The sequence below is a fragment of the Psammomys obesus genome, unplaced genomic scaffold, assembly GCF_907164565.1.
Source record: "Psammomys obesus unplaced genomic scaffold, mPsaObe1.curated_primary_1811, whole genome shotgun sequence".
Classification (NCBI taxonomy): Eukaryota; Metazoa; Chordata; class Mammalia; order Rodentia; family Muridae; genus Psammomys; species Psammomys obesus.
The window spans coordinates 868,166-884,907 of record NW_026594014.1 but is presented as its reverse complement, the minus strand read 5'-3'; the positions used below and the strand labels follow the sequence as shown (position 1 = coordinate 884,907).

The following is a 16,742-nucleotide window of genomic DNA, read 5'->3' as shown; positions in this document are numbered from 1 at the left end:
TCTGGGCCCCATGGTGCTGCAGGTGAATGGCTACAGTCTCTGTGGCCAGCTATGTTACCCTCAAGTCTTTCTGGTTTTTGTTGTTGTTTTGTTTTGTTGTTTTGTTTTGTGGCCGGGTTTCTCTGTGTACCCTGGGCTGTCCTGGACTCACTCTGTAGACCAGGCTGGCCTTGAACTCACAGCGATCCGCCTGCCTCTGACTCCCAGAGTGCTGGGATTACAGGTGTGTGTCACCACCACCTGGCTTCCCTCAAGTCTTAAAGCTTGTGTTGTGGTTACTTCTGTAGGAAACAGGACCCTGAGAGACTTCCTGTGGCCAGCCTTTGGGGCCTCCAGTTATACAGTTTATGAACTTGGTTTCAGGTTTGAAAAGTGTGGCCTAGCACTAACCCCTTGGAGGCACCCTTGTCCACTTCATGGCTGGCTCCAGTGTTTGCTTTGTCACACACATAGGCCCTGTGTAGCCAGTGCACTCAGCCCTTTACTTCTAGAGCTTGAGTGCTGCTCTAACTGCGTGGTCCCCAAGGCGGCCCCTGGGCTTTCCAGCGGGACCAGTTTCCTGTATGTTAGGGTTTCCTGTTGTCCTTTCCCCAAGAATTTTATTGTCTTTGCTTCATCAGTAGGGTTGGCCTCATGGCTGAGTCTCCAAGACTCCCTATGGCCTGTTTGTTTTCCCATACCTTCCTCCTGGCCTGAGTCAGGTTAGACCACCTGTCCCGCACTCATACAAGGTCACCAGGATGCAGACTAACACTGGGTCTCTAGCTGTTCCTGAAGCCCTAGCTCTCTACCTGCTAGCTTAGTCACTAAGCCTCTTGTGAGTGACTGAGGGGGCTGGCACTGAGCCATAGGCATGTCCTGGAGGCAGGTCCAATGATCCTTGGCTTTCGTGTCCTCTGTTGTAGGCTTGCTCAATAGTGTCATCACTCCCCTCACTGGGTGGAAGGGCCCAGAGCCTGGTGGGTATGTGACCCTGCCTCAGCATCTTCATTCTCACATCCCCTGTGCTGGCCTTGCTGCAGAACCGTACCCTCTGACCCTGGGCCTCCTGCTTTTCTGTTGTTGTAGCCTGGACCATTCTCCGGGGTCCTAGGTCCACACTGCACTGTTTCGCTGTGCTCCTGCCCCCACAGGCTGAGCTCAGGTGTGTCTTGTGTTTGCAGAGGAGAAGAGCAGCGGCTTCCGACTGAAGCCCCCTACACTCATCCACGGCCAGGCGCCCAGTGCAGGTGGGTGACATTTCCAGGCCCCTACCTGGCCCTAGGACGCTTGCTGCAGGCCCAGTCTGTCTACTGGGACTGGTATTGACATGGAAGCAGCTCTGGGAAGCTGCTCAGACCTGCAGGGGCAGGTCATCTCCTATTTGGGAATTCATGTGACCCTGTACCAGCCCTGGCCATCTTATCTTGTACTGTGTCAGCTCTGGGAGAGTAAGCAGTGACCCAGACCTCATCCCAGATCCTAGTGGCAGTTGTCGGTCACTGTCAAGTGTTGGGGTTGAGTGTGGCCTCCCTTGCACAACCACTGGAGTTGATGTAGCAGGGCCGATGTTCCTAGAATCCATTGTGTTCCAGGTCTGCCCAGCCAGAAGCCCAGGGAACAGCAGCGTGGCGTGCTCCGCCCAGCCGTGCTGCAGGCCCCTCAGCCCAAGGTGCTGTCACAGACGGGTAAGGGACCAAGTCACAGTCTGAGTACAGAGGCAAGGGGACCCTTTGGCAAGCCCCATCCTAGGGGAACCTCGATAAAGGAATGGGATACCACCACAGTTTCTACCTAAGGCTCACTGGGTTTTGGCCCTGCCTCTTGGGCCACTTCTTGGATCATGCTAATAAATTACCCAAAGTCGGCTTGGCTCCAGCGCTCAGAGTCAGCAGGTAGACAAAGCTGTATCATACTCAGAGAGCCTTGTTTCATTTTGTCCTGATTTGGGGGCCAGCAGCATGGCCCAGCATGTTAGAGGGCCATTGTATTTTGTCTCAGTTTAGTTGGGTCTTTGTGACATAGGGTAGCCCAGTCTACTCTTGAGCTCACTTTGTATCCCTTCTTAACCATGGGACAGTGGGCACGTACACTCCACCAGCTTCTTCCTGCTGGGTGAGTATGTGAAGTGCTGGGGGCTGGCTGCTGACCCCATGAGCCCAGGCGGGCTCGCCTCCCGTTGCACAGAGCATCCACGCTAGGTTTTCTTTTGCTGTTGATTTTGTGGGAGTCCTGAGCCAGGTGTTGTTCAGATCTTGGGGTGTGTAGTACTGGGGATGGAGCCCGGGCCCTGTGTGACCTGAGCTACATGCCAATTCAGTGTCTCCTGGAATAAAGACAGCAGCCCTCGGGGCTAGGCTTTGGACATTTTTTGTTTTTAATGTAAGAATGCGTGGCGCTTTTTTTTTAAGTGTACATCTGTCTTTGCTTGAACTCATGGGGAACCACCTGCCTCTGCCTTCCAAGTGTTGGGATTAAAAGCATTCATCACTGTGCATAGCCCAAGATGAATGAACTTTAGAAGCCTCTTCACGAAGGAGGCCTAGACAGAGTCCAGCAGCATTGCCAGCTGCCGAAGGGCTGGGGGACACCTTTCCACACACACTCTCTCTCTCCCTCTTGCAGTCCCCAGCAGCGGCACCAACGGGGTCAGCATGCCAGCAGACTGCACAGGGACAGCCACGACTACATCACCAGAAAACCTCACGCAGAGGAGCCCCTCCGAGTCTGCCGAGGGGGCACACACACTTGAGGTTGGTTGGGGAGCAGCCAGGGTGGGCTGCAGAGCCAGGCCCTGGTATGGTCTGTGCAGGTTCTCTCACACGGGGGTGGGGGGAGTGGGGGGGGTTCTTGCTGCCTGGCTTTGCTCAGTGCTCTTTACATGGCTGCACCTGGGCCACTCCCTTTTCCACACTGGAACAGAATACCCGTGCAGGACCCTTTGCAGAGACAGAAGATTTACTGGCTCACAATTTCAGAAGATGGTGCTGGCTCTGCTGCTCCAGGCTGATTGATCCCAGTCCACTTCACTGGCAGTGCTCATGAGATAGGCAGTCATGGAGACACCAGCAGGGAGCCAAAGTTCTCAGTCCTTTGCAAGGGCCTCTCCATACCACACTAGGTGCTGAGAGGCTATCACTGCACACCTGACATTGATGGGTGGTCACTTGTCAGGATGGTCCCCCCTGCCAGGGAGCTCAGAGTGACCTTTGTGTCTTTAACAAGGTCCCCAGAGATGAGCCCTCGGAATGCACTGGTACTGGCAGCCAGCCCTGTGCAGACCCAGGACTAAGGCCAGGAGCAGTGCTCCAGCAGCTGCTGGGGGAGGCCTTTGATGGAGGGCTCAGGCTGAATGCTGTGTTCTTGAATTCATCCACATAGTCACAGTCATCACTGTGTGTCTGTTCTCACCTGGAAAATGCTCAGAGGGACGTGGGAATCTTGCACTGTGCAGGGAAATGCCTGTCCCACCCCAGTGCTCTAAATGGTTAGCTCCCAGGCTGGGCCAGCATCTGTCTCCACGCTTAAGTCACCTTCTTGCGGTTCCCACCCTCCACAGTCCGGCCCCTCCCACTCCTCAGTTTACGACGTTTATGGGTTCCACTGTCTCACCAGCAGGCTAGGTTCTCAGTGCCGAAACATTTATCCGACTGGATTCTGTCTCTGGCACCCACATTTGACCCCAAGGTCTCACATTCCATATGTAGCCTCACTCCCAGGCTGCCCGGGCATAGACAGTGTCATCGTGCTCACGATCTCTGATCATGTGGCAAGAATAGGCAGGACCCTTACCTTCTCAGCCGTTCCTGACTCATGAGACTGACAGCAGACAGCTGACCCAGGATGCTGAGCTCAGTGACCAGGAAGTGGAGTCATGGCTCTGACAGGACACTGGCTAGGAGGCAGGGCTGCTTGGTGACACACAGGTCAGACCGTGTCCTTCTGGAGCTCCTTGATCCCAGAGACTGGGCTTCTCCATGCAGGTAGAAACCTTTCAGGAGCCGTGCCAGGTCCAGGGGCCAGTTCTCAGTGGGTAATAGCGTCCGAAGGGATATGGAGGACTGTGCACAGAAGCCACACCCCCTGTGTGGGCACAAGGCTATGGCAGAGTCAGAATGGAGCCAGATTTATAGGGTGTCAAGCAAGTGGAGACTATTAAACTCTTGACAGCCTAGGAGAAACCTCAGAACTGTGCCATAACCCTTCCCACCACTGCAGGTTGCACTCACAGACATGTCAGGGCTTCTGGAGCTGCAGTCAGGGCATTGCCCCAGGGCATTGCTCCTGGTACCACTCTAAATTCCCCTCCTCCAGACCACATGGGTGATGGAGTTCCTGTACTCAGGAGAGTCACACTTGCAAGAAGGAAGTATTTAGAGGAGCCAGCGAGAGGGCTCAGTGAATCAAAAGTGCTGGCTTCTAAAGCTGAGTACCTAGGTTGGATCTCAGGGATTCACGTGGTGGGAGGAACCAGTCCAGAGAGTTGATTTTTTTTTTTTTTTTTTTTTTTTTAATTTCTGTGCATGCATACATGTGAATGCACATGCATAGATGAATGTGACTGGGGCAATGGCAAAAGCGTAAGCTTGTCTAAAACACTCAGTACGGGAAGCTGGGAGGTGGAAGTGAACATCGCTGAAGAGGAACTCCACCTCTGACCACACTGCACTGTTGCCTCCATGACTGTCCTGGGCCTCACTTGATCTGCTTCTTGGTGACATGCCTTGCCCCCCTGACAGCCAACATCCTTGTGCCTGAGCTGGAGTCCCCAAGAACAGGTTCTTACAGGTGCCTTCTAAGCTGTGATACTTGCAAACTTGACTCTTGACAGCCTAGGAGACAACTTAGAACTGTGGCTCTAAGAGTGGTGCCCTTGGGTCTTGAGCTTCCCAGAGTCACTCCACCTTGGCACCCAGCTGGAAGCAATCCCTTCCCACCCACAGCTCTATTGAGACAGGGAACTGCTGGTATTGGCCAGCCATCAGGCTTCAGGCCTAGCACCATCCCAAACCTTCAGCAGATCCCTGGGCCCACAACATAGGTCTGGGGTTCCAGGCCTTTCTCTAATGGTGCCTACCTCAGGAGAGTCTGCCATAAGTGCCAGTAAGGTCGTGTGCCTGGCTGACTCAAGGCTCATGAGCACTCTTCTGTCATCATCCTTTGTAACTGATTTTTCTTTTTCTATAGGAGAAAGTGCCTCAAAAAGCCCCGTGTGGTACCTTGGGGGAGGGGCACTGTCAAGAGGAGCAGGTGGCCCCACAGGCTTTCGTGTTTGGACAGAACTTGAGAGACAGAGTGAAGGTATTTGGCCTGGTGGGTGTGGGGCAGTGGAGCGAAAATGTGTCCTGGGATGCTTGATGACAGTCACACATCTACCCAGACATTCATTGTCCATGTCCCCTATTCTGCTAAGAGTCCCTTCTCTCATTGAGATAGTGGCTCGTGTGGCCAAAGCCAGCCTCAAATCCACTGTATAATCAAGGATGAACTTAACTACTGATCCTCAAGTCATGGGATTTCAGGCTGAGATCATCTTTCCAAGACCTAAACTAAAAGAAATAATGAGTTTGTGATTGATTTGATGTGGGTCTGATTTTAAGACGAGGTCTCATGTAGTCTGAGCTGGCCTTGAACTAATTGTGTGGCTTTGGATGACCCTGGACTCCTGATCCTCCAGCCTGGGCCTCGTGAGTGCTGTGATGAGAGGTGTGGGGTCTGATACCAGACAATTATCTATTTGAAACAAGATCTTACTATAGTCCTTTTGGCCTGAACTCAGAGATCCTCCTGCCTCTGCCTCCCAGTGCTGAGTTTGAAGGCGTGTGCCGCTATGCCCAGCTTGCCTTTGTATCTTAACTGCTGTATCAAGTGCAGCCATGTTGGTGGCAGCTGCACCCTGTACACCAGGCGTTCATACAGCAGGACTTGGCAGACACCTGTGAGACAAGCTCACATGAACAGCCTGCTTCCGTCTTTCTTCTCAGTTACTGAACGAGAATGCTGATGTGGCAGATGTGGACAGCAGCGCACACCCCAGCTCAGAAACACCCACAGCAACCAACTACTTTCTGCAGTACATCAGTTCCAGGTGAGCCGCTGTGGAGCGCACACGCCACCAGGACCCTCCACTGGAGAAGCAGAGGGTGGGCGTCTGCCCAGCCTGTGCGCTGGGAGGGAGGGAGGGAGGCGGTGGCACCCTTCGTGGCCTGTGCTTGGGCGGTGCACACCAGGTGCCACACTGACAGCGCCACTCCTCTCCAGCACAGACAACTCGACCCACAGTGCTGACACCTCCACCAAGTTTGTGTTTGGCCAGAACATGAGTGAGCGCGTCTTGGTGAGTGACCCTGGCACTGTGTTTTGGTCCCTGTTCCCACTCGGGGGCACACGGTCTATGGCTGACATACTCTCTCCTGTGCAGTCAGGGCAGGACATTGAGGTGTAGGGATGAGAAGGACCAGCTCCACTTGTTAGAGGCTTCGGTTGCCCACAGAGGCTGCCAGGGGCTGGCATCACCAGTGGTCTTCACTGTCCACTGACATAGACTTCCCTGTGGCCAGGGCCAGCTGTGGTGAACATCCGCTGTGGCACTCAAAGCTACACCACTGAGACAGCTGCCCTGTGTCCCTGTCCACAGGGCCAGCCATGTCTGCCACTTCCGCAGGACGGGGTCAGCCAGGCTAGCAGGCGCGTGCACATTCCCTGCTTTCCCACCACTCTGTAGCCATGCTGCAGCTTCTTCCTGTTGGTCTGCCACAGTGTGGTGCCACAGAACGACCCCAGATGGCTACACACAGGTGGCATCCTGCGGCCCTGCGAGGCTGGGCCTGACTAGGAATGGAATGGCTGTTGAGGACAGGCCCTGCAGGGTGCAGGAGTCAGGCCTCCGGGAAGTGCTGAGCGGCCGTCCCTGCTGGGCCTCTCGCTCTGTCCTCAGCACCCACAGCAGCTCCGCCCTGGCACGCTTGTTTCCTCAGAGCCCCCCCAAGCTGAATGAAGCCAATTCAGATGCCAGCAGGGAGACTACACATGCCCAGTCGGGGTCTGAGTCATCATCCCAGGAGGCTGTGCCCAAGAAAGGTACAGCCCAGCCTTGCACACATCCAGGGGGAGACTCCCGATCCCCAGGTAGGGACAGCTGTGGCCCCAATGGACATGAGAGGTTGGCCTCAAGTGCCTGTGTTGGCTGGTGGGTGGCCATGCTCTGCTGACCAGGACAGGGCTCCCCAGGTCCTCAGGAAGGAAGCCCAGGCCTGCTGACTTGTGCTTCTTTCTTGGGTCCCCCTGCTGTGCAGAGTCGCTGGCCGAGTCAGCAGCTGCCTATACGAAGGCTACAGCGTGGACATGTTTGCTGGAGAAGGTGGAGGTCATTACAGGGGAGGAGGCAGAAAGCAACGTGCTGCAGGTGAGACCAAGCACACAGGATGCTGAGGCAGAAGGATTACCAGGAATTAAGACCAGCCTGGGCTACATAGCAAGCACCTGTCTTCAACAACAACAAAGTGAAGCTGGGTGTGATAGTGCAGGCCTTCAGTCCCAGCACTTCGGAGACAGAGGCAGGTGGAACTCTGATTTCCAGGCCAGTCAGGAACTTTTCTATCTCAAGGAAACAAAAAAATGAGTTGTACAGCCATTGTTACAATTTGACCCAGGGTGTTTTTATCACCTAAATAAGGCTCTGTCCCAATGATCGAGCACCTTGGCATCCTCATATCTTTGGATATCTCGGTCTGGGACATTTCTTATGGAATCCCACCATCTGTGGGACTTTGATTGGTTTTGTCACTGAGCAGTTAGTGTCCTTAAGTCTGTGACGAGCCATATGTGAGCATTGTTTTTGTTCCTGGCTGAGTAACAGGGACGGGACAGTGTCAGTGAGCTGGTACTTGTCCTCTTCCGGCCTCGAGACTCTTCCAAGCAGTGTAACACAAGTATATTTGTTAGGTTGTGTGCTTGCTTTCTGGGTGGGTAGCGGGAGGGACTGTGGGGCTGTCGCTGTTTCCGCAGCCAAGCATCTCTTGACCGTACACAGTGCTCCTTCAGTGTGGGAGCTCAGCGGCATCTGTGTCTGGATCTGTGCTTCCAGGGTTGCCCTTGTCTACACGCTTGAACTGGAGGTGTGGCTCTGTGGTAGAGCCCAGTGTGCTGGAGCCCTGGGTTCCATTCCTAGCACCACAGAGACCAAAACCATAAAAGATGACTAGACAAAGAGAAAGCTGGCCACCGTCAGGACACTGGCCTTAGGTTTTGGACCTGGGAGCCAGGTGGGGTGGTCAGATGTCTCAGTCTCCCTGGTAGCTCTCAGCTTGGGGCAGAGAGGGCGTGCTCACTGGCCCTGTTGTGTTACAGATGCAGTGTAAGTTGTTCGTGTTTGACAAGACCTCACAGTCGTGGGTGGAGCGCGGCCGGGGACTCCTCAGGCTTAATGACATGGCAGCAACCGATGATGGCACGTTACAGTCCCGGCTAGGTGAGCTCTGGGGAAGGACAGATCTTCCCAGAGGTAGGCACAGGTCACGCCAAAACCAGAAGTGTGGGCTCCACAGTTGGGGCAGGGGCATGGCTGCAAACAGGAATAGCAGTCCTCCATGTGAGCCCTGGGCCTGTCATTCTGGTCTGGACCTGCTGCCCCTCTGGACTGGCTTCCTGATCAGGTGTCCTTAGCAGTCTTCAAATCACTCGCAGAAATCAGTGCAGCTTGCAAGGAAGGCAGGGGCAGAAGGAGTGTCAGCTTGCAACCTTCCTCCAACAAAACCAGAGGCCAGCCTACGACATGATCTCTCCTGGCTCCCCGGAGCTGACACCTCTTTGGGGGACTGTGTGAAAGCGGTCTAACTCTGTAGCCCAGGCTGTGTAGCCCTGGTCCATGGTTGAGCCTGCATGTGTCCCCTACCTCAAAAGGAAAAAAAAGTGTTGATGGAAGTGTCTGCAGGATTGACCTGGCAGCTGCCCTCAGCCCTGTGGACACAGGATAGTTGTGGCTTTTCTCCATCTCAGGAGGGGCCATGAGGGCACACCCTACCTGCCCTGTTCCAGGCCACCCTCTTCCCCAAGGGCTTGATTCCCCAACCCCTCCAGATGTGGGTTGCAGGTTGGGACAGGTGTGGCTAAGCGGCTTCCTTGCTGCAGTGATGCGGACCCAGGGCAGCCTGCGGCTCATCCTGAACACGAAGCTGTGGGCACAGATGCAGATGGACAAGGCCAGTGAAAAGAGCATCCGAATCACAGCGACAGATGCAGAGGACCAGGGCGTCAAGGTCTTCCTGATCTCGGTGAGCTCAAGGGAATGCAGGGGTGCCATACTGGCTCAGTGCTGGTCCCAGAGCCCCCCCGGGCAGTTCGTGATAGCCATGCTGCCCCCTCCGCTACTCATCACACACAGAGGGATGGTAGACCCCTTCCCAGCTCACTGTCCTGCCTTACTCTCCAGGGCCAGCCAGCACTTGGGGTGTCAGGAACCGTAGCTGACCAGGCCAGTGTGGCCCGGTGGCAGGCCAGGGCCCACATTCGTGGGCACTGCCCAGCCTGGTTGCTGGCCACACCCTGCCTCACACCCTGCCCCCGCAGGCCAGCTCCAAGGATACAGGCCAGTTGTATGCTGCACTGCACCACCGTATCCTGGCCCTGCGTAGCCGCGCCGAGCAGGAGCAGGAGGCTAAGGCGCCCCCACCTGAGCCAGGAGCCACCCGGGCCACTGAGGAGGAAGACAGTGATGAGGATGCCATGCTCGCCCCCTCGGCTGTCACGGGGGCCGGTGAGCAGCCTGGGACCAGTGGGAGGGACCCCAGCCGGCCCACCGGCTGTGTGCCGACTGAGACCCACTCTGTCCACAGGCACAGGTGACGAAGGGGATGGCCAGGCTCCCGGGAGCACATAGCGGCCGAGCCACTGCGCCAGACTGCTGCTTTGTCGTCTGTCCACCGTCCGTCCCTCCCCGCAGGCCGCGTCATGGTGGTGTCTATTGCTAGGGTGGCCGCAGGCTGGATCCACGCGTCCCTCTACAGCAGGTGGGGACGCCGGGATGCGGCTTGGGACTCCGACCTCATCATATTGATGAGCAGAAAGAACGCTCCCCGCCCTCCTCCGATCGAAATGGCACATTGACACTTGTCACAGCTTCCGCTGGCTCTCAGAGCTGACCTGGTCACCAAGCATTGTGGTGTTCCTCCCTGGGCAGCAACGGTGAGAACTCTGGGCTCAGCTTTCTGCTGAGAGCAACCTGCTGTCCGCTCAGCTGCCCACTCCACCTGGGTCACGGGGCAGGCAGGTGCCCCGTGTGCATTTCTGATGGCTTAGTTTGTGAGGTCATGGATGAAGCTGCTTGTGGGCTGAGCTGACTTGATGTCCCTGTGGGCGGCGCCCAGCCCCCACGGGGACTCCCTGTGTTTGGGCCTGAGAACACCTGTCTGGACGAAGGTGACAGATCCAGGAGGGTGCCTGCGCACTTGCCCGCCCGCACTGCTGGGGTCTCCCTTAGCAGGTGCCCAGCGCAGCACAGCCCTTAGGTGACTAACCATCTAGGGTCCCTGAGAGGCAAAGGGAGTCTGCAAAGGGCCTGGCCCCAGCCAGAAGACGAGGCCCCCACCCATGGACTGTGTGGTTCCATCTCTGGCCAGGCCACTCGGGGGAGCCAGCAAGGACACCAGAGGCTGCCCAGCAGATGGATCACACTGCTCCCAGCCTTAGCCAGCCAGTGACAAGTGAATCCAGACGTCGCCCATGTGTTTTGGAACATTTATGTAAGATTGTCATATGAAATGTATTTGAGAACTGCATTAAAACTTTCAACTAAAGCCCCAGCCTCCCATGCACCTGGCCTCCAGACAGCCTGGGGGGGGCCCTGCTGGGGCCAGTGATCAATCCAGCCATTGCCAGGTCTGGGTAGCCCCTCGGGAAACCTGGTCCAGCCGGTTCTTCAGCCTCCGTTCTCACACATCCCCCTCCCTGTGTCTAGTTGGGGCCCCTGGGACAGTGGTGACAGGGTCCAGGTAGGTGAAGGGACTAGGCTAAGGGCAGCTGTCGGGCAAGTGAGGGCTGCCATGTCAGAGGCGCCAGGCGCTGCTCACCATGGCCACGAATTCTGCGTCTGTATCCACGGAGGCACTGAGCCCACTGTAGTAGTCTCGGAACTCGGCCAGCGTTACCTGTGGATGGGTCGGCTGTGAGGTGGGGTGCGCTGCAAGCGGACCCAGGTTAGGGACGCTGCCCTGGGGAGGCACCAGGCAGACACACCTGCCCATCCTTGTCAAGTGTGTCAAAGTTGCCGAGGAATTGGCGAAGGGCCTCGTCCTCCGTCCACTCTCCACTGCGTACCTTGGGGTGAGCCTGGCCACTGTACACCCCCCGCAGGTCCTCCACAGTCACCACACCATCCCCAGTCCGGTCCAGCTTGGCAAAGGCAGCTGCAATGACAGCCTCCCGGGCCTGGGACATGGGGGGCTGGCGGGGACGGTGATGAGTGCTGGGATGGCACCCCCCCCCCCCCCAGCCCCTCAGCCACTGAAGCCAGCCTCACCCGGAGTGCCCGAAGGAACTCCTCCAGCTCCACTGTCCGGTTGCCATCTCGGTCCCAGCGCCTGCACAGAGCCTCTGCCTCTGCCTCCTCCACCTCCAGCCCCAGCTGTGCCAGGCCCTGCCTCAGCTCCCCTGCATCCAGAGACCGGCTGCCATCCTTGTCCAGGCGGCGGAAAAACCTGGGGGTCCAGATGGGGTTAGGTGGATGGGGACTACCCGGGCCAGAAGCTGCTGAAGTGCTGGGAGTGAGACGTACCTGGCCAGGCCCTGGATGCCCGAGGCCCCTCGGGATAGGCACTGGGCCCTCAGCCTCTCCATGGTGGCGTCCACAGCGTCCATTGTGGGTGCAAGTGAACAGCTGCAGGGGGTCGGAACTCCTGTGAGTTTCTGCTCAGCCCACCTGGCACGTTGCTGGGGATACCACTGACCAAGCTGAGCTCACCAGAGCACTCACCTGGCCTGCCTGTGTCCTTGAGTCTTGCCTGTGGAGCTCCAGGGAGGTCTGTGCGTCCTGCCTGGCAGAGCTGTTGCTAGGCGCTGTGGCTCTGGGGACTGGGAGGGGCCTGCCTGTACCTCTGTATCAAGCACATTAGCCAGCCAGGAGGGGTTGGCTGCTGTGCCTCCCAGACCTACTGCCCAACCCTGCGGTCACAGTAGCTTCAAGCTTGGCTGGAGACAGACCCTTGTTTCCTATACCACTCAGGGCCCATGGCCATCCCACTCTGGACTACATGGACTACAGCTCAAAGCCCGTCTGTGTAGGGCTAGTTGGACACGGTGGCACAGGCATGTCACCCGCCCATTTGGGAGACTTAGTCAAAAGTGACGCCATGCTGGCTACAGACCGAGACCCCATCTTCAACAAATAAAAACAAAAAAGTGGGGCCTGGTGATACATGGCTATAATCCCAGCACTCCGGAGATGGAGGGCCTCTGGAGATGGAGGGACGAGAGTTCCAGGCTGTGAGAGACTGTCTCAATTAAAAGAAAAACTATCCATGGGTTTGCAAGCCAACCAGTGTCATGATTCAGTTAATGAGAAACTGAAGTGACATTTTGCTACCCAAATGGATGATGGCCTGTTATGCTCCAAACATTATTGGCAAGTACTAGAAAAATACTTCATTGTTCCTGCTTTTTGGCAATGGGACCCAGAGCCTTGGCATGCCAGGCAAATGTCGCTCCGCCACACCCAAGGCACCAATGCTTTTCTAGAGGGAAATGTAAAATAGAAATAACTCTTACACAAATTTCTCAGGTGTTCCCTTTCATAGTGCTGATGTGAAAACCCGGGTCTCAACCCACGGCAAGCAAGCCTGGCCGATGAGTGCCAGCCCAAGCAATTCTGAGTCTTAATGGTAAGATGCAAGGCTGGCATTCCAGACCCCGCGTAGAACCCCCAAGGGAGACAGCACTTGGCTATTAGGCGTTTCAGTACTGTCCTTGTCTCCTGAGTTGGAAGTGGCCGTGGGCTGTAGATGGAGAAGCAGTCTCCCTGCACTTCTTTGGGCTGAGTTTCCTCCTCTGTCACTGAGGACAGCCTGTGCATGGACGCTGCAGGACTGCCAGCTTCAGCCTCCTCAGCTGCGAAGTGTGCCCAGGCCCAGCAGCACTCTCTCCAGTCCCCACAATAGAAAAAAAAAAAAAGGCAGCTCAGCGGGAAAAGTACCTGGTTTATTCTGGTGCAGACAGGCCCTAGCCCGCCTTTCCCTGTACAGACAGCTCCCTTCTCCCCTCCCTCCCCAGGATAAAATGGGCCTCTGTCTCCTACACTGAGGGTCCCTGTCAGACTCCAGACAGAGACCGGATGGCCGGAGGCCCTTGCATTTGGAACAGCCCCGCCTTCCTCCTCAGTGGCTGCTCGTGGAGTCCTTGAGCACTGGGACCATGAAACCAGACGGATGTGTGGGGACCCTTCCTCTCTCTAATCAAGTGTGCCCTCACCATCTTAGGCCCTAGACAGCACAGACACCAAGGTTTTAAAAAAATAGATTCTCTTAGGTTATCAAAAGGAGACTTTCTACAAAAACACCATTGTCCTCGGGGATGGGGAAAGGGCTCATCAGATGTTCAGAAGGCTCCTGGCTATGGCAGGGCCTCCCGGGCTGTGCCAGGCACTGATGAAGACAGAAGGCAAAAGTCCCTAACAGCCTTTGCCTTCCATGGGAAAGCTGGTCCCAGGCTGGGGCTGTGGGCAGCTGCACAAGCCTGTCATCCTAGCACTGGAGATGCTGAGGCAGGAGGATCAGAAATTCAAAGCCAGCCCAAGCTACATAAAAAGAGGCCAGCCTGGGCTACACAAGACTATGCTTCAAAAAAACCAAACCAAATAATCACAGTGTAGGGTTGTGACCAGCCTGCAGGAATTACTTCAGGGATGCTGGTTAGAAGGCCCCTCTGGAAGGAGACATTTGAGAGAAACCTGAGTGTCAAGAAACTGGAAATGGGGAGAAAGCACGGAGGCAGAGGGAACAGCCAGTACATAGGCCCTGTGGCAAAGGCAGAGGCATCCTTGGTTTTGATATCTCAACCTACCTGTCCTTCCCAGAGGGAAGGATGGAGCTAAGGGAAATAGATCCGAGGTTAATGATTTGTCTTCTCACACAGAAGGGGCGGAACATGAAATGAAGAGGAGATTCTGCCCCATGAAGGATGGCTCAGGAGACAGAAGAGCAAAAAGGGGAGGGGGGCTCACATCAGCAAGGCATGGTGGCTCACACCTGTATTTGAAGCATTTGGAAGGACCGTGGCTTCCAGGTAAGCCTGGGCTATAGAGGGAGACCCCATCTCAAAGCAAAATACAAACAAAACCCCCAAAGGCAGGGCCTGTGGTGGGAGCCTGTCTGTCACCCAGCAGAGCTGCGGGTCACCCTCCTGAGACAGCAAGTCTGAGGCCGGCCTGGCTGCCAGGGTCCCTATCGCCAACAGGAAACACCCCACTTTAAAGCCACTGCCCCATCTTCTCACTAGTCCTGCCTGGGATGACTGGCATCCTGTCGCCTCACCTGATTTCAGCCTCGTGCGTGCTCCAGCTAACTGAGCTACCTACCCCAGCCTTTTTGTTTGTTTTTGAAACTATTTAAATCAGTGGAATGTAGCAGATACCCCGGCACTGGGGAAAATGGTTTTAAGTAGGATCTGGGTCTTTCATTTGTTTGGACGTTTAGATGTGATCCCAGCAATGTCCCAAGTCCCCTCCTGGGCTCTAGGAGGGCCCCTGACCACACGTTCTGAGATCCTCCAGGAGAGCTCACACTGTGGTCCCAAACACAGCAGGCTGCAGGTTGTCCTGGCCCTCCTCCCCCCCAGTGCTGTTGCCCAGAGGTGGGCCGGGGCCATCGGGAAGTAGCTGGCCCGGGTTGCTAGCTGGCAAGGGGCCCAGCCCCTCGGCCTCCTCCAGGGCGGCCAGCAGTGCAGCCAGAGGTGGGCGCCGGCGAGCGATGTCCTGCAGAAGGTCAGCCCGGGGCTGAAGCTGCTGGATCACCTGGTCCTTCTGGTCCACTGCGGCCTTCAGGCTGCGCACAGTGGCCTCAGAGCTCAGCAGCTGCTCTCGGAGGGCAGAAATCTCCCTGGTGAGAGGACCAAATGAGGCTGTTACATATAGGACATGCAGCGGTGGGGCGGACATTACCTGGAGGCTCCCTAGGTGCCCTCCTCTGCTGCCTCTGTATTTGTGTGCTTGTGTGGGGAGGCATGTGCCACAGCCTACATGTGGAAGTCGGGGTACAACTTGCAAAAGTTGGTTCACTCCTTTAACCCCATGAGACCAAATTCTTACACGTAGAGCCAGCCACCTTGGTAAAGCACTGTCACCCCTATGGCAGCCCTGGCCCTCACCTGTCATCCCAGCACTCCAAAAGACCCGCTTTCTCTCGCAAACAAAACAATGCCACTTTGACTCCCTCGGGGCCCCAAACGGTTGCCACGGCTCTGACTATTCTGTATGGGTTCTGACATCGCGGTCCTTGGGTGCTCTGTGCCTTTATCTACCGATGTGGCCCCTACCTAGCAGCCTCTGGGACATACTCTTCTCTTCGATCCCCCTCTGATCCTCAGGCGGCACAATACTCTTGCGCCCCTAGGGCGGCCAAGTACCAGAGGACTCGACCTTGTGGAACAGCTGGCTCCGTTTGAACAGTCTGAAAGGCTCTCATGCGGTTCGGGCTATATACTCTTTTACTTCCTCATGTAGTCGAGGCTGGTCCTGAACGCCTGATCCTCCGGCCTCAACTTCTCTAAAGTGCTGCGATGCCGGGCATTTAGTGCTCCGGGGATTTTTGCTCTCGGTTCCCAGCTCTTCCCGCCCACCTCCCTTGGGAAGTTCGCCAGGCCTCCTCCCGGGCCTCACCGGTCCTTGGCGCGGCCCAACTCGTCCAGGGCAGCGCGCAACTGCTGGTCGTGGCAGGCCAGACGCTCGGCCTGCGCGCGCACCGTGCGCTCCGCCGCCAGCAGCCGCGTCTCCAGCTCCGCCGCGCGACGGTGCAAGGCCGCCAGGTGTGCGTTCGCTTCCCGGATCTGCAGCGGCGGCGGCGCGGACATGGTCCCCGGACGCCGCGCAGGCCCCGCCCCACCCCGCCAGGGCCCGCCCACCACACCACCCCCACCTCCGGGCCCCGCCCCCTGACGCGGTCCGCCCAGGCTGCGGCCGCATTAATTCAAACCTTCTCAGGAGGCCCGCCCTACCCCAGAGCGAACGGCAGGCGGCCCCGCCCCGAGCGAAGGCACGTGCCTTCCTCTTAAACGCTCGCTATTGGCCGCGTTTCGGGCAGGCCCGAGGACGACCACGCCCCTTAGTCCACGCTCACGTCCCTTCCAGGACGAGCTGTTCCGTCTGGCTACGCCTCCGAGCGCAGCGAGGGCTGGGGCCTGCGCAGACTGGGCCTGGGTCTCCGTCAAGCATTGTGCTCACCCTCGGCCGACGATCCCCGCTCCCGGCCTGGCCACGCCCCCAAATAGTTGCACGCGGTTATGATTCAGGAGGCGCACGTAGCCACACCCCCCGCGAAATTCTGGATCTCTGATTGGCTACTTCCCCGCTATGTCCCGCCCATCACTGCAGCGCTGGCTAATCAGGCGGAGGTCCGCCTCGCACTGTAATATCTGCACTGAGATTGGCCTACCTGCTGTCAATTTCACTCACCCAGCCGCCTGACAACTTGACAATCCCTTGGAAAGCCTCTCAACCTTCTCCATGCTGGGAACCCCGTCTTAGCTAGGGCTGGCGGCGTTTTTCTTCATTTACAGTGAGA

The 16,742-nt window shown here is 56.8% G+C and overlaps 3 protein-coding genes across 4 annotated transcripts in view; 1 reads left to right on the top strand and 2 right to left on the bottom strand.

Moving 5' to 3' along the window:
* The window catches only part of Ranbp3 (RAN binding protein 3), a 37,117-nt gene extending 26,345 nt beyond the window's left edge, over positions 1-10,772 (top strand). For both annotated transcript variants that reach the window (XM_055617788.1, XM_055617789.1), the window contains 12 exons: positions 1,164-1,229; positions 1,575-1,667; positions 2,605-2,732; positions 5,167-5,280; positions 5,964-6,067; positions 6,241-6,316; positions 6,957-7,059; positions 7,275-7,384; positions 8,329-8,449; positions 9,109-9,251; positions 9,547-9,733; positions 9,813-10,772. In XM_055617788.1, the coding sequence (XP_055473763.1) occupies positions 1,164-1,229; positions 1,575-1,667; positions 2,605-2,732; positions 5,167-5,280; positions 5,964-6,067; positions 6,241-6,316; positions 6,957-7,059; positions 7,275-7,384; positions 8,329-8,449; positions 9,109-9,251; positions 9,547-9,733; positions 9,813-9,856 (1,289 nt within the window). In that variant the 3' untranslated portion in view covers positions 9,857-10,772. The remainder of the gene's footprint in view (positions 1-1,163; positions 1,230-1,574; positions 1,668-2,604; positions 2,733-5,166; positions 5,281-5,963; positions 6,068-6,240; positions 6,317-6,956; positions 7,060-7,274; positions 7,385-8,328; positions 8,450-9,108; positions 9,252-9,546; positions 9,734-9,812) is intronic.
* On the bottom strand, positions 10,700-12,138 carry Caps (calcyphosine). Its single transcript, XM_055617792.1, has 5 exons — positions 11,948-12,138; positions 11,750-11,851; positions 11,495-11,672; positions 11,212-11,418; positions 10,700-11,123 (listed from the first exon to the last, which is right to left on the bottom strand). The coding sequence occupies exons 2-5, from the start codon at positions 11,830-11,832 to the stop codon at positions 11,022-11,024; spliced, it is 570 nt and encodes a 189-aa protein (XP_055473767.1). The 5' UTR covers positions 11,833-11,851; positions 11,948-12,138; the 3' UTR covers positions 10,700-11,021.
* Positions 12,139-13,146: 1,008 nt separating this feature from the next.
* On the bottom strand, positions 13,147-16,072 carry Vmac (vimentin type intermediate filament associated coiled-coil protein). The gene is made up of 2 exons (XM_055617790.1): positions 15,842-16,072; positions 13,147-15,062 (listed from the first exon to the last, which is right to left on the bottom strand). Exons 1-2 carry the CDS (start codon positions 16,030-16,032, stop codon positions 14,744-14,746), a joined length of 510 nt encoding a protein of 169 aa, XP_055473765.1. The 5' UTR covers positions 16,033-16,072; the 3' UTR covers positions 13,147-14,743.
* Between the last annotated feature and the right edge of the window lie 670 nt (positions 16,073-16,742).

Coding starts and splice junctions, on each gene's coding strand:
- Caps (XM_055617792.1), bottom strand. CDS start 11,832: ATGGACGCTGTGGACGCCACCATGGAGAGGCTGAGGGCCCAGTGCCTA. Junction 11,419..11,494: donor AGTTCCTTCGGGCACTCCGG/GTGAGGCTGGCT, acceptor CGTCCCCGCCAG/CCCCCCATGTCCCAGGCCCG. Junction 11,124..11,211: donor CACTTGACAAGGATGGGCAG/GTGTGTCTGCCT, acceptor ACCCATCCACAG/GTAACGCTGGCCGAGTTCCG.
- Vmac (XM_055617790.1), bottom strand. CDS start 16,032: ATGTCCGCGCCGCCGCCGCTGCAGATCCGGGAAGCGAACGCACACCTG. Junction 15,063..15,841: donor TTGGGCCGCGCCAAGGACCG/GTGAGGCCCGGG, acceptor TCCTCTCACCAG/GGAGATTTCTGCCCTCCGAG.